The 17,118-nt window shown below is 40.6% G+C and overlaps 1 protein-coding gene across 2 annotated transcripts in view; it reads right to left on the reverse strand.

Moving 5' to 3' along the window:
• Positions 1-17,118, reverse strand: part of nlgn2b (neuroligin 2b) — a 92,195-nt gene that overhangs the window by 41,563 nt on the left and 33,514 nt on the right. For both annotated transcript variants that reach the window (XM_007545900.2, XM_007545898.2), the window contains exon 3: positions 6,993-7,046. In XM_007545900.2, the coding sequence (XP_007545962.1) occupies positions 6,993-7,046 (54 nt within the window). The remainder of the gene's footprint in view (positions 1-6,992; positions 7,047-17,118) is intronic.

The raw sequence follows: 17,118 nt of genomic DNA on the forward strand, positions 1-17,118 counted from the left end.
GCACTGTGCAGGCCCTGTGGATAATTTGTATGAAAGGCAGACCAAGTGGAAACATAAATAACAGCCACAGCATCTGTTTACCCTGATGAGCTTCAGCGCTCAAAGAAGGGAGGGAGACGGGAAGATAACAGGAGAGAAAGAAAGAGAGAGAGCTGGGTTGGAAGAAGAGAGGGGGAGCGAGGAGGGGCGGAGGAAGGAGGGGGGGGGGTCGCAAGATAGAAACAGAGAGGAAAAGATGAAAATAGGCAGCATGAGAGAAGTGATGGGTAAAGAAATGGAATTGGAGAGTCACAAACATGGGGAAAAAAAAAACCCTGAAGATATCACGGATGAAAAAAAAAAAAAAAAAGGCACAAATCAAGACACACATGGCAAGGTACGCTAATGAACGCCGAAATTCACACAGGATTCACACCGTATTCATACAAAGCCACACACACACACACACACACACACACACACACACACACACACACACACACTCTTGCATAGGCAGCTGCGATGTTGAGTCGCTATGGAAACTGCTTCTCGCTAATAGAACTGCACCAGCCATTCCATCGCACCGACTGTTGCCGTGGTAACAAATTCCACTCACGTATTTGCACACCCGCCTGCATCACCACCTGAATCTCAGGTTACACATGCACTGGCGGCGCGTCACTCGCAGCGGCGGATGGGCGCGCGCGCGCCCGTGCGTGTGTATGTGTGTGTTGAGGGAAATGGACGCACGGATACACGCACATGCATAGTTCCCCCCTACCCCCCCAATTTATTGCATGTCTTTTGTCAGAACATATAGGCGTGACACGAGACGGCTGGATATAAAATACAAAAAACAAAACAAAACATTTCAAGTCACACACCCCAGCGCGCGCCGCTCGTGTTCTTCTCTTTGGTGTATTCTTGGCGTCGGCTGATTTCCCAGAGGATATGTAAACAAGTTCAATTATCTTGACGTTACTAAGACAGTATGGAGGAGTGACGTATTAGCTGGCCGTCATCAGCTTCACTCAGAGAGACGCTCAGAATGTAAATCAAACCCGGAGAGGAAGGGAACCAAAAGCAGTGGCCTGTGTCTCTACATCTTTAAAGAGCAAATGATCAGCCTCCTTAAGCCCGCTGAACTGTCAGGCTTTTGTCAGCGCAAAGCGGCCTGTAAAAGCCTTCTCTGGCGAATCGTCGTTGAACCGGAAAGCTCAATGAATTATCCCTCTTTTTTTTTAAAATATATAAAGCTTAGAGATGCGATTTGACAAAACTGTAACATTGCAATAATTATTTTTTTAATATCTTTATAAGTAACTCCACTGAACGTTGCTGTCTTTCTCCATTCAGTTTGTGTTTCGACAAGTGAGCATGATTTATTTATTTTTTTCTGTCTCCGCAAAAGGTATGCAAACTTCCAAGGCCGTATGTCCTCTGTTCTCTCACAGGAAACAGAAACTTTGTTGCAGCTCATCTGTACAGTTTTCCTCCTTCACTCATGTTCTTTGTTAGCTAAGAAATACTAAACATTTGTTTAGTATTTATGTACTGGGTTTTAATTTAATGTATTCATTGAAGAAGATGCCTCTGTATGCCTGACTCTCTGGGGGGACCAGCATTTTTCAAGAAGGGGCCATACCCGCCCTCATCTTGTTTTACTCATTAAACAAAACAATTCTACAGTGTATTAACTAATGAAGAAGTTAGGACACCCTGCACCCTAACAGCTGCTGTCCTCCCCCACCCCCTGATTGGTTGAAAAACCCTAAATAATTTCCATTTCTTAATTTGACTCAAGCACCCAGCCCTGATTAGCATATTCTAAAAGTTGCTGGAAGAATGTGTGCTCGTGCGTCGAAAACAAACTTGAATCAAAAAGTTGTGTTTGGCACAGACAAGTCGCCGTGTGTCACCAAAGAGAACGCCGAGCCGAGCCGAGCCGAGCCCACGGAGGAACGTGTTGGTCGGGCTTTTTGGTGCCCGGCTTGTGAAACTATGAGGAGTTCCAAAACACCAGGCGGTTTTGGCTCAAATCTGACGAGGAAGTCAAATTTTTTCAGCAATGCAGTGAGTCAAAGCATGCGCCAAAATCTATAAAATAATAATAATAATAAAAAAAAGACTGCTTCACCTAAAGAAAATGCAACTTTTAGAAAAAAAAAAAAAAAAAAACTTTGTGGGGTCAGGTGACGAGGGCAGCTGAACCTGAGATTTCCACTGACAGGAGGAGGAAAGGCTTCCATTGTTATTACAGCTTTAGAGCTCCTCCTGTAGTTTATCAAGGTGCTCCAGTGTAGAGGCAAAACAGCGGGTTATCAAGCAGGGGAAATGTGTAGTAGTAGTAGTGAAACAGTTGAAAAGGTAAAGGTGGACATGATTCATCTCATTTGATCTAAAAGATCATCAAAATGATCACAGTCAGCTTAAATAACTGAGCTGGTTGTGCATTAACTGCATCAGCCCTGAGACGCCTCGAGCAAAGGACAAGATCAGGTTAGAAATGTCTGATTAACTCACATCTTATGAAAGAAACCTGGGGAGGAATTTCTGAACTTGAAATGTTCATACTGAAATGGTATTTAAGGAGGTTTCACACGATACTGAAAGTGCTACTTCTCCTCGCCCAGTCCGGCACCTGCATGCGTTTCCTTTCTCCTTATGCCGTCCTTCCTGTATAAAAACTGTCAAATAAAGGCAGCTACTGCCACAAAATGATAAAAAGGGTCATTATTCAACTCTTTAAAGCCGGGAAACAAACTTATTGCAACAACTTTAGTTGTATTTTCACTTTTTAAAATCCATTTTGCAGTTAAATATTCCTCATTTTCCCCTTAAGGCCAGTTGGCAAGTTAAAGAGCAACACCACGCGTTTAGATTCATTTAGAAGCTGTTGGAAAATTAAAGTTTTTCTTAATGTTTTTCTCAAGACATTTTATTTTAATTTTCTAAATGAGGAAGAATCTTAATAAGTCTGGGTTTTGGTTTTCGATAATGTCCTTGTTGTCTATTTATGTTTTAATGGTCTTACTGCACTCAGTTTATTTTCAGAAAAATCTTACAATGTATTGTTTTGTTTTGACTTATTTCTTATCTTCTTCCATTTCTTGGTTTGTTCTCTTATGTTAGTCTCTTTTTTTAATGGTTTGTCGTTTCTATTGTCTTAACTATTAACTTTCTGCCAGTTTCCATGTTTGTTTTCCAGCACAGCTGTTCCACATTCCCCTAATGCAGCTCACCTGGACCCAATGTAATTCTGCGGTCTTCCTGCATTACATAAGCTCGCTGGTTTTTATTGCTCATACCAGGTTCTCTGCTCATGCACCATTTTCTGGTCTCCTCGTGTCAGATCAGTAGTTTATTTTGTCACCAACAAAACTTTACTATGCTTACTCCAAGTTCTTGTCTGCATTTTGATGCTACTCTCATGTACATGACATAAATGTGTTTTTAAAAGATAAAGGCTTTCTATAAGTGTTTGGTTTTTTTGCACAAACCTTAATAAACATTACAGAACACATAGTGTAAGGTATTAGTTATTAACGTCCCATTTGTTGGGTTAATCCTAAGTGGCGGAAAACCTTCGCTTTCGTCGCTCCCCGTGCTTCAATCCTTTAACTGCTGTGAACCAGGCAACGCTTCACGGGAGAGAGGCTTCAAGATCAAAATAGGTAATGTGATTAATCTGCATCATGTAATATTAACGCTTTAAACTTTTTCAGATTAATTGAACGCGTTAACGTCGACAGCCCAGAAATGATCAAACAAAATGTGCATTGAGTGAATGCCTTTGTAATAGGCTGCTTAAACTTTCAGTATTTGGCAGTTATTCAGTTTTGCAGGCGGTTTTGTGACTGTGCTATAATAGTTTAAAAGGCAAAAAAAAACCTCTCTGCCAAGTCTATTAGTAATAGTTTGTGTGCTTTCATGTACACACACTCCTCTAGATTCTAGTGCAAATATCTTAGTAAACTTAAGACATTTTACTTTAATAATCAACCAGTATAGCAACACAATTTTCATCAATATTAAGGAATTATTTACTTAAAACAAGCTCCTGTCTTGCTGAAAGGTCACTTTCAGCAAGACATAGATAATTTTGTCTTATCATCAACTGTACTAAGATATTTGCACTAGAAACTAGACCAAACATACTTATGTGTTTTTGCAATGCAATGTCTAGCTTGATGTTTCACAAAATGCGCTCGATTTCTTCCCATTTACACAACAAAACACGTTATTAGCTACACCAACTATTGTGTCAGCATACAATCAGAAACAGAATGGCAGCAGGAGAAAGGGCTACAAACCACAATTAAATTTATGACTTTTTTTTTTTAAAGAGCAGCAAGAGTCCTAGCGGTGCTCTTAATTAAAAAAAATAAAATAAAAAAATCTGCAAGGGAATCTCAACAGAAATATTTGAACTATTCCTTTGGTGGTAGCAATCAAGGCGCTGAGAATAAGAAGTTTCAACTCTCACCAAAAGTTTTTTTTTTTATCCTATGAATTTACGTAAAGGGGTTTTAATTCAAGGCCACACATATGAGTCCAAACCATTCACATCTGGCGATAATGCTAAACAGAAGATATTACATGCTTTGCTTAAGGCTCGATTAGTTTTACTCTTGATTTGCGCTTCAGACGTGGAGGTGGTTGACTGAAGGCAGAAAATGCGAGGTAACTGGAGGGTAGAAGCGGGCCCAGTCTGAGAACTTTACAGCCAACAACGAGCTCAGTGTCTTTCCAGCCTGCTTAAAAAACACTGACAGATTCTTCCCTCCTGTCCATGCCACCTAGCCTGACACTACCCTCCTTAACTCCCATTCTTAATAGTAATGTCTTACCTTCCTACGTAAAGTGTCCACTTTCTTCTTTTCCATTCCGCGGCTCCTCTCTCATTCATTTCCTTATGGTAATTTCCATTGATCCGGGTGTAAAAGACTGAAGGCTGAATTAGCACTTTTCTCTCGGCAGCCAAACCCACACATAAGCAGTGCGGTTTCCTACAAACGGCTTTCAAATAAGATGCCTTTAAAACAATGTTTGGGCCATCCGAAGCTCGGGCAATTAAGTAAGAGCTCAACTGCTGGCCGGCACCTCGTGATCCCGTCAAGATCCGTCAGCTGCGGGCATAAATGTCAGGCTCCACCGGTGTCCTTCTCCATCCACCCTCTCACTCTCCGTTTCTCCACATCCCTCTCACTTTCAAAGCTCTATAAATGTCATTTCATCATGCACTTGTCTTCATTATGAGTGCTTTTTCACCTCTCTCCCTTCTTTGTTGCCCTCCCCAGTGTTCAGATTTTCCCTTTTTCTCTTCCAACCCCTCTCACCCCCACTTTCTCATCATCCCATTCCTTTTCTCTACGGTTCTTCGTGAATCCCTCCCTCCCTCTCTCTCTTTTTTTTTTTTTTTCCTTCCCACCGTTAAGGAATCGCAAAATTGGATTAGCTCGCGCTGGCTCCTTTTTGTCTCTTTTCAAAGCACGGCGGTTAGCGATTCCTGGAAAAAGACAGTTCGACGCCCAAATAGAAACACTGCACGAAAAGTGGCGTTTTTGACCCTGTACACTGACGCGAACGCAACTCGTGAGCGACAGCTACCGACAGTTAGCAGGACAGCTAACGGGAATCAAAAACTGTCGATTGCGGAGTCCCATAAGCTGGAGGTGGAGGTGTTAACGACTCTACTTAGCATACGAATAGCCTAGCTAGCATATGCAAAGGCGCTTTAGCAGACCAACATGGATTCTCAGTCATTGGATGAAAAACAATGACGTCACAATTAATCACTGACGCGTGATTGGTTGGTTGATGTGTCCCCTATTGAACAGCACATATGTCTTCTGAATGAAAACGTATAAAATGTTGAAAAAGCTCTGAGATTGAGGTAGAGGTTCACCTTAAAGCTGGACAGTGGCTGAAGCGCGCGACTTAATTGAAAGCATTTCCACGTGGCTAAAATGGCCAAGTCAAAGTCACATCCTGAATCTGTTGCAAGACCATAAAAGTACTGTTTGCAAACTCTCTCCATTCAGTCTGATCAGGCTTGAACGGCTTAGCAAAAAGTAATGGAGAACATTTGAGTGTGCAGTGATGCAGACATACCACCAAAAGATTTCGAGCTGTTTTTGCACCGAAAGGTGGCTTAGTAAAGCACTGATTGAATCTGTGCATTGAATATGAATGGACAGAATTTAAAGATTTGTGGGTTTTTTTAAGAAACTTTGAAATCTAGGTGTAAACTTTGCTCCCGCTTCCACTGATTTATGCTAGCTTTTGCCAACAAAATCCCTGAGTTTATGACTGTGACAAGAAAAAAGTGGAAAAGATTAAGAAACAAAAAAAACAAAAAAAAAACAAGGCACTTTATTGCTGAGGAATGAAAACAACAACAAAGGTAGAGGGCCTTTGTTTCCATGCAGTCGCATAGAAACAGTGACACATGGAGAGATTTTTGCTGCATCAATGAAAAGCAGACAACATTAGACTTGAAAGCATAAAGCAGCAAAAAATGGATTTACTATCCCACCTAAACATCGGTTTGGGCGAAAACAACATGGACGACAATAATCGAGCGGAACATTTTATGAAAACTTTGGTGGCAGAGTAAAAGCGCAGGTGAATAAGGAGCGAATATTGATTTTTTGAGAGATGCATCACAGAGGGCAGCGAGAACATCAGCGTGTGGCTGATCAGCCACATAGCAACCGAGAAAGGAGAGTAAATTAGCTTCCTGTGCAAGTGCCCAAAAAGCAGCAGTTGTGACGAGCAGGGAATGATGAACAACTGTTTTGTGGGTAGCTTTTATTTATCCGAATGCGTGCTTGTCACGGAGAATGGCCGATTTGCGTCCTAATCAAAGCAGTTAAGGGTGGACAATGTGATGTGCACATAGACTGATGATTAATGAAACAGATGCAAACGCCACATTTCCCATGGCCCTGTTGAAAAAAATAAAATTAAATAATAGAGCATAAGGAGAAGGAAACATGCAAAAAAAATACCTTCATCCCTTGGTCTGTTCATCGTGGACTCATCATTTTTTTTTGTGAGCGGACCTGAAGTTTGGAAAAAGGAGAGAAAAGACAAAATTTCAAAAAGACAAGCAGGGAAAGCAGCATGATCTAAATTCACCTCAGTTGCTGTGTACAAATGTTAATGAATTTTCCCATAAAACAAGACCCAATGTTGCTTCTTGACGCAGGCAGTACGGCACTGTGCCCAGGGTGGCACTGCCTCAGGGGCAGTACAGATAATAGGAAAAAAACGTTATCATTTCCCCTAAAACAGACTTCTGTTCTTTTATTTCATGTTTAGTTTATTGGATGCTCCTTTATGTTGTGCATATTGTAAGTATGTTTAAGAAGATTCTGCACATTCACTACAGCTGGGTAATATAAACTTATCAAATGTGTTACAGGTGGAGAATTAAAAACTATTTCTCTTAACCTAAATCACTAGTTTTGAGTTCTGGTTGAAAATTTAAAGGGCCAGTAGTGTATTTTCCAGGTACATAGTACCACTTTATAGCACAATCAGGTAACTATGTTGCCTTCACTTGTTTTGTTTTTTTTTAATTGGTATACACACACACATATATTATATATATACATACATATATATATATATATATATATATATATATATATATACTTACAATATGCACAACATAAAGGGAACCTTAAAAAAATTAAGGCATGTACTTTAAATTTCAATGCTTTTTAAAGCATTGAAATTGGGCTTCTGTCTCTTTAAGAAACTCATACTCTTTTCTAGTTAGTATTTTTATTTCATTTTACTTTATTTTTTGCTTGGGTGGGTAGTGGACTGAATTGGGAAGCATAAGAAGGGTCTCACTTATGACACCATGACCTCGCGCTAATTTGTTTTAACTGCTTAGTAAATGAACTCAGTGGCTTCTTCTTGTTAACCCTTTTCCTCAATTAAATTAGAGTTATTGCTTTTATTGTATAACCCAAACCCTCCAAAAAAAAAAGAACAAAACAATTGGCAGAAGCAAGCAATCTCGGGAAGAAGCAAACGCCCGCCAAGATGCTGCACGTTCCACACTGACTTAAACCAAAACACTCCTCTGACTAAAATCAATAAATGCTGAACATATTGGATAGCTTAATTTCGCGCTGCAACAAATGCCATCCTGAAAGGGAACTTCGAGAAATTGTGAAGGAACCGCCGAACAGTGGGCCGGTTTTGATATGAACACACCCTGCTAAGCCTTTTGACAAGATTTCCCACATCAAGGTCAAAGAGGAGCCTCGAATTAAGCTTTAATGGTAACAACAGTTAACTGCTCCATAGGGCAAAGCCAGTAACAAGCATTTATCGCAGTGACCAACCAATGCCCTGCTGTGTCAACCTCTGTTAGCCCTAAGTGATAAAGATCCTATTAGGGTTTTTTTTGGGTTGGTTTCAGTCAGAGGCGATTTCCATCAGCAAACAATTAAGCCACTGCGTTTTGTGTCATGCTCAGCTACTGTCCACATGACATGTAAAGGTCATTAAACCCATCTGTGCTTCATACACATCTAATGTTGACACGACTGTGGACAGGAATGCGCGACATGGCGGAGCTGCGGAGGTACCTGGCAAAAAGTATTCACACCATTTGAACTTTTATCACTCAAGAAAACACAACTTCAGTGCACTTTGTTGGGATTTTACGCGACACAACGTAGTACATAACTATGAAGAGGTGTGTTAGAGATAGGCGGACAGGCAGCGTCATGAACGGTAAGGAATATGGCGGACAGATCAGGGATGATGGCGCCACAAAGCCATAAAGTCTAAAATCTCACTTTTATGGATGGGTGACAAGAGGAAAGCCATTTTTGAAAGAAAACCATATGAAGTCCCGTTTCCAATTTGCCAAGAGCCACAAAGAGAACAGAGCAAAGCCAGAAGAGCTCTTAAACCTACATGGAAATGGTCTGTGTGGCTAAAGACTTCAAGGGCTTCCACTCCAAAAATAGCATTCACTGAGCTTTCTGTAGGAGTTTGCTGTCCACCCTGGGGAAATAAACTAAAAAAAACAACAATACAGATGGCGCTACACTCTAATCATCCACAGCTGAGAAGTGCAAATGATGGAGAGTTTTTTTTTTAAATAAGTGGATGACAGCTATGTTTTATTTGCAAAGCTGCATGTTTTTTTTTCTTGCATGAAAAACCAACAACAGAAGTAGATCTGATATGGTGAGACAGAGAGGAATGGATAAAAAACAGAGTGGAAATTTTGATGAGATCAAGTGATTCAAGGAGCTCTGCTTCCACATTGAATAGCTGCCTTTGGCTTATTCTGGAGCAGTTTGATAGATATCCTGTCTCCATTGGTTGAACAAGTATCCGTCACAGTGCACCACGGTTAAAGGCGTAACAAATTACAACTTTGACCTGAGCACAATACAAGCTCCACCAGGCTCTTTGTATTTCTGCTGTGTTCCACTAAAGCTTGCTTTTTTTCTCTCGCAAATTTTCTCTTTAAGCTTCTTGTTAGAAAACAGTAAGTTGTGCAAAAAGAACTGAAGTATTTAACAGTTAGACATGCGCATTCAAAAATTTAGAAAGGGTTACATTAAGTTCGCCTTTCAAGATTGTAGCGCACACACTCCTGAAGTGTCACCTTAAAGTCGAATATCCGGTACACAATTTAGGTTTGTGACTGTAATAAGTCTCATTTTGGAAAGTTTAAGAGATATGAATACTTTTGCAAGGTGCTCTATTACCACTGTCTATCATGTGTTCATGTCATCCTCAAACCCACACACAAAAAAACATGCTACCTTCTCCCCATTGGGGGAGATTTGCAGTCTTTCTCTTAAAAAAAAACACTTTGTATTTCGGTTGCCAAGAGGTTTATCACTCCTTCGATGAGGCGCCCACATCTCTGCTTCTGCCCCATTGCAAGAAACTCCACAGTGAGGCATTGGCATGTACCCTTTTCACAGTGTTGCGCATCTATTGACAAGGGAGTTGCGAGACTTCACCGCCTTCCACCATTGTATCCCTGCATTCTCACTCATCCATCTGTATGAATATGGTTTCCTGATATAAAGTGTTTATCTTCCTTCTTAATGGGTGCAGATCAATGCTGAGCAGATTAGCTGCATCCTCTCAGCACCACCATGCAGGCGCCTGAACCAGACAGCACTTACTGCCATAGCAGGAGATGGTACACCCATAGGTCCCGGGCAAGAAAGAACTGTTACAACGGCCTGGTAATGGACAGAAAGGCCCATTAGTCCACTGGATTCTCAGCGATCGCTCGCTACTTAGCGCCACTCTAAAACCACACCTTTATGCTTAATGGAGACGACTCTGGTTACAGTTAAGTTCCCATTCCTTCTTAAGGAAGGAAACTATATCTCAGGATGGAGCACCACTCAGCTAGTCACATCCTGTAACGGAGAATGAGATCAAATTGTAGGACTTCATGAATGGGGCAAGTAGAGATGTGACCCAAGCCAAGATTTTCCGCAGGGTTTGGGGAATATTTTTTGTAGCAAACCAGCCTTACATTGATGTAATTACATGATATCAGATTTTCACCCTGCCCCCAAAAATATTTGTTTGTCTGCTGTTTTGCAAGTTTGCATACTCCACTTTAAAAATCAAACTAAAATTAGTACTGTTCACTTCTTTATAAGAGACAAAATAGCAACCAAACCAAAAAATAATAACAATTAACTGAGTAAAATAAGCATTTGATACAGAAGTGAAACCCATTGAGATATGTCCTGCAGTTCGTCACACATCTCATGAGGGATTTTTGGTTAACTCTTTTTCAGGAATTCTCTCAATACTTTAAGTTTCTTAGCTGCTGCTTGGCCACCATATTGAAAATATATTCCTAAACCACTCCACAACCTTAATGTGACTCTTCTTTATCCATTTCTTTCTTGCCTTGGTGTTTTAGGTTACATTCACATTGAGAAACCCATCCACAGACCATCTTCAGTATTCTGGATGAGGGAAGAAGATTCTCACTGAAGATATTCCATCCCCCCATTTCTCCGTCTATTGGCTGATCGTTGTGGTAACCCTAATCCTGTACACGTAGCTGAAAACATCAGTTGAAAAGCATAATGTTCCCACATCTGAGCGAATTGGGATAGCGTCCTTCAAGTCTGTCAGCACTTCTATTCCTCCAGAAATAGCAGGTTAACTAGATGCCTATCACATCCTCCCGATCCTTTGAATCATTTAAATGTTCACTGGTAAACCTAAGGCAAGTCTGTAGAAATGGCTTCTATTTCAAGCCACTGTGGTTCAGTGTGTTACTAATCGTGCCTTTGATTAATGCGGTCCTAGGTGCCTTCAGACCATTAACAAGCTCCTCCTAGTTAGTTGTGACCTGATCTCTTCCTTTCCTCCGCATCGTCCTCGCCCCACGAGGACGGATCTTGCGTGAAGCTCCAGGCTGAGTGAGACTTCCCGCTGTTCATATTTCACATATCTCCAATTTTAAATAGTATTAGCAACAGTTGTCACTTTCTCCCTCTTTGTCAAGCTTTTGACAGCTCTTGGGTTTTGCCTATGTTGGCGGAGAGGTTGTAAGGGAAGACATTGATTTCCCCACACAAAGTGTGCTTAATAAACAAAACAGATCGAGGTAAAAAGTATCTGTAACGGATTGAGTGATTGATTTTGGTGAAGACAACCTATCTGTGGGAGTCAAAACTGACTGGGTTGTTGGGCAACGACTAATTACTTTGCAAAATGACAGGCAAATCAATTTTTAATTTCCATGTAACGGGTGTGTCCTCAATAAAATCAAGCTACTACACAAATCTGATTATTTATTCCTTTACAAGTGAGCAAACCTGGAATATCAACAGCGGATGAAATGGTTATCATCCCCCCATGTTTGGGACTCTCTAAGATAAAGTTCTGACTGCAGAGGGTATAAGTAGTTGATATTTTAACTGCAAACGATAACTCTTATTTGGTCGTCTCTCTGTACCAACTACAAGACTAGATTTTCCCTAAGGCTTTAGCAAACTACTACTCTGAGGAGGATCTTCCTGCTTTACAAAAATGTAGTAGCATTTCATGCAAGCATCATCAGTGAATTTGTTTTGGGTGAGTGGTTATATGCACATACATCTGTGACCTAGTGCCCAGAGTGAATACCTAAAACTAAAACCCAGCCAGACAACATTTCATCACATTTTTTTATGATAGCAGAAATAAACACTTCAACACCTCATTACAAAAGATGGAGAACCAAGGTATGTAAATAAATTGTGAATAACTAGATAACTATATGCCAGTAATGGTAATGTAAAGATAATATTGCTCTAAGGGGTTGTGAAAAACTATGTGCATTGTTAGCTATACATTTTAGAGGTTGGTATAGTTTTAAGATTATATAAATTCTTTATTGTCTTTGCTCCAATTGGACTAGCTGGGGAAAACTAATCAGTACTTCTTTGACCTGCACAAGTCATCTAAACTGTTGAAATGTAATCTTTAACAGAAGTTGATTATCAAAAATAGATCAGATGGATCTGTCTTCTGGTGCATAAAACATACGTGTATGTTTTATGCACCAAAAAAAAACAAAAAAAAAAACAAAAAAAAAACAGTACATTTATTGCGAATGAAAGATTGGTAATAAACTATTTTGTATTCACTATTAAATATTAAAAATCTGGATTTATTTCCAGATGGGACTGGTATGGTTGAGCAGGTTTTTGCTTTTTTGTCCCCCTCTCTCTTGTTTGGTTTGCTGCCACTGAGGTTCCCACTGAGGTTGTATATAACCCTTTTCAATATCACTCTGGTCTCAGAGAAATTTATGAAATGACCACAATCTCTAATCATTCGGGTGGAGCCGCATGATGTGTTGAAATTACTTTGCTCTCCTGTGGAAAGTAAACCTCCACCTCCATTACCTTGGTTTCTAGGGTAACAAGCTCCCGCTTCAAACAGAAGCTTGACAGCTTTCACAAAAAGATCAAAGATGTTCTAAAAATAAAAATAAAAAACTGTTTAAGCAACTGGGAAATACATCTAATTGTTTTCAGGTCAAGCTATAATACAGGTATATTTGTTGACTATGACTTTAAGGATTTGTTCAATATGCTAGCCAGGTTTGTATAACATTTACAGTGCGTTGGAGATCGTAAAAAAAAACAATACCTCTGACAAGACGCCTGGTTTATTTGGGGTAAAAAATGAAAACAAGATACATTTTAGAACTTTTCACACCTTTAAAATCACCTATAAGCTTTAGACGTCAATTAAAAAACAACTGTAAATATCTTTGGGGGAAAATTTTAATGCAAAAGAAAAAAACTAACAGTTGCATGAGTGAGCACAGTCTTTTATGTTGATCTGGTTGTGTTCAGAATTACCCACCGCATTCAAACTCAAGTTAAATAGGAGTCAATGTACATCTGCCAACATTTAAAGTAGTGATGGTTGACATTGATTGAAATAAAATCCACAAATATCAGGTCATTTTAATTGGTAGAACAACAAAAGTGGCAACAGTGGCGTTGTTAGCAGCACACAAAAACTGCAACAACAATAAACAATAAAATTACCCATTATCAGATTGGCTGCCTCAGGAAACCAATCACTTTAAGTAGCGCAACTGTACAGTAGCGCACAATAATTTGATTTATTAATATTTTCAAATACATTGTTACATATTGCAGTGAAAAAAATGCTGTAACAGCAAAAGTAAAAAAAAAAAAAAGATTGCCACGTCATATTATCACTGCAGAGTGGAGCAGCGGTTCGAACTGTTGCCTTATAGCAATAATCTTAGTCTGTGCTTGTTGTGTATAGAGTTTGCATGTTCTCCGCATGCATGCATGAGCTCCCTCTGGGTACTCCAGCTCCCTCTAAGACTCCAAAAGCATCACAGTTTGGTTATTCTAAACTTCCCTGGGTGTGAACGAACACACGTGTGTGTGTGTGTGGTTTTGTCCTTTATCCAGCGTGTAGCCTTTCGCCAAATGATTACTGGAGATAGGTACCAGTCCACCTTTAAAAAATCTAAATATGAACTGATGTAAATGATTGATGGCTGAATAGTTTACGGATACATTTTCCAAACAACAAGTGGACAATTGACATCCCTACATTGGAATGATACATAATTAATCCCAAATAAAGGTCAGATGTTCGAGTTTTGGACAGCTCACACAAATGCCATCATCTGCAGAGAGAACTCATGAGAAAGATGCAAAAAATAAAAAATAAAATAAAATATATTTGAAAGACTATGGAACATGGTTATCAGCAAGAAGACATGATAACTAAGACGGTACCAAGAACTGGAGCTCCCTATGAAACCGGGTCAAAGCCGATATCAGAACTAGTTGTTGCAGCTGCCAAGAGGCCTACTGTGGCATTAAGGACATGACTTACAGGAATTTCCGTGTAGCACTTTTAACAGCAATCTCCAATATTCTTCATATGTCTGGGCTATGAAGGAGACCTGCAAGATGAAAGCCTTTTGTAAAGAAAAACAAGCCCAGCTGAATTTTGTGAAACACATTCGAAGTCCTTCTAAAGACGTGTGGAAATTTGAGTTATTATCCAGTGTAGCTATTATGGGAAGTACAGTATATATGGTGCTAAAGCAACACTGCATATAGCAACGGACTATAACACTTCAAAAGTAGTGAAGCATGGAGATGGCAGTATTATGTTATTGTATTGCTTTTCTTCGGATGGAACTGGGTATTTTGTCAAGGTAATGGACAGTCGCAAGTCATTGTTGGCACAAACTCTTCAGGCTTCTACCAGAGGGGTGAAGATAAAGAGACACTTCATCTTTGAGCATGATAAAGACCCAAAGCATAAATCCAAATCAAGAAGAAAAATGCCAGCCCCGACTGAAGACCCAGACTGAAAATATGTCTGGGCTACACAAGAGGGCTGTGTGCACGAGATCCACATCACAGCTGGTTTTTATAACCTCTCTATGTTGTTTAAGAAACAAACATATTCATTTGGGGTCAAATGCATCTTTCCTATCAGTCCCAGAACACAGTCTTGTTGTTATGCTGACTGCCGCATCATGTAATGGGCGAACGGTCAGTAAAAGTCAGCAGCCTGTGGTGGGACGTTTAGCTCCGGCCGTCCTAGGACTGTGCTGTTTGACCTAGCGCAGCTCCATCACTCCGTCAACAGCACTTCTTCTCGCTTCAGTGAGCTAGTGGCCGGAATGCAAGCTGTCTCCCGTCCCTCTCCATTTCTACAGACCAGTAAATGGGATGAAGCTGCACTACGTCAAGACTGTAGTTGGCCTGTCTTCTTGACAACGTGTCAGATGCGGTTTCGACAATCACGCCGCCAGCCCTCATCCCCCATCCCCCGCCGCCACCCTTCTTATTCCTCCTCTTCTGCACATATAAAAACACATACAATAACATGCACGGAACGTGCTGCACGCGCGGCTCCATCCTCTTTGCTCTCCATCTCTTCTAGTGCACCCACCTCCATCTTTGCACACTCCCCCTGCAGTCATGTCCCCTGAAATATGGTTTTTAATAAAGTGCACGGTAAATGGCTGCTCTAGTGGTAATAAAAATGAAGGATCTCAGGCCTTTGCCTGGGGAGTGTCTTGAGGAAATAGGAAAGCGGTGAGACGCTTCCCTCTCCTAACAACCCATCCACACATGAGGGAATGAGGAAGAGAGATGAAAGGAAAGGGGAGGAGGAGGACAGGAGGGGGGGAGCTCACTTTTCAGTTCAAGAGAATATTTGTGTTATTTACATTATGCGAAGAATTTGTTTGAGTTTCATTCTAGTCAAGTGGGCTTCGTGTTGGCCTGGTTGGGGAAGGGCACCGAGCTCATCTGCATTCAGAGCAGGGACCCCTTCCACTGCCATCCGCATAAAGATGGAGGAGCGAGGAGAGTGGAAAGGAGAAGAGGCAGGAATCGTTTCCAGCGAGGACAGAACAGGAGGGGTGAACAGATGCCGAAAGAAAAGGAGGCTTTGAATTTCTTTTCATCTAAAGAGTAACATCAAGAACATGATCAGCAAGCGTCTTTCTGGGCATGAAATAGACACGCGCATGCCTCGAACCAGAATAGGAAGGTCACAAAATGCCAAACAGATCTGGCACCAAAGCACTCATGGAGGGTACGTATGAATGTGTTCTGCCAATTCATTGCCGATGTTGCTGGAAATGCAACTTTTCTCTGCAGAACCAACTGGGGGCTCATGAAAACACGTCATACAGACACAACGCAAGAAGCCTAATGTTAACTTTCAAAATTATCAAGAGGTTTGGCCTGTTTGTCTCATCTATTTTACTTGTTGTCCCAAGGGGTTGCACTTGCATCAGGATTTCACACAATTGCACCAACGTATGATTGCGCGTCACCAAAGCTGCAATGTTGTTCTAACATTCTGTGTTACGTAATATTAAAGAAATACTCTAAATGTCTAACCTTGCCTAGTACTCTGAAGAATAACTAAAAACAGTAGAAAACAGTGACCCAAAATGTTGACTTTGAACCAGCTCTAAGAAAAGGTAACTTTTGTGAGGCTCTCGTAATTCCACTAAATGGTATTTACAGCAAACGTGAGCTTGGCTAAAAAGTTATAGGTCTGTTGGCATTTCTGTTTGTTTCTATTTCTATTTTGTGTAAAGGTGAGCTTTACATAAAAATGTACACAAAGGTTCAAAAACAACAGTGCATCATCATCTACTTCTAATAATACACTATAGGCTCTAAATCAATTAATTTGACATATTTTTGATTTAGTTACACAGACTCCAAAACCAATCTAATTTAGTATTTGACTACATGCTTATTGTAACTAACAGTACCCACTCTGCTATCCGTAGATACTGCAAGTAAACCAAGCTGAGAGTTAAACAGCAGGACTTTCTGCTAACGATAGCTAGCCTGCAGTGCTAGCTAACGGTAGCTAGCCTGCAGTGCTAGTTAACGGTAGCTATCCTGCAGTGCTAGTTAACAGTAGCCTCCAGTGCTAGCTAACGGTAGCTAGTCTGCAGTGCTAGTTAACGGTAGCTATCCTGCAGTGCTAGTTAACAGTAGCCTCCAGTGCTAGCTAACGGTAGCTAGTCTGCAGTGCTAGTTAATGGCAGCTATCCTGCAGTGCTAGTTAACAGTAGCC

This window comes from Poecilia formosa, unplaced genomic scaffold, assembly GCF_000485575.1.
Source record: "Poecilia formosa unplaced genomic scaffold, Poecilia_formosa-5.1.2 Scaffold14, whole genome shotgun sequence".
Classification (NCBI taxonomy): domain Eukaryota; kingdom Metazoa; phylum Chordata; class Actinopteri; order Cyprinodontiformes; family Poeciliidae; genus Poecilia; species Poecilia formosa.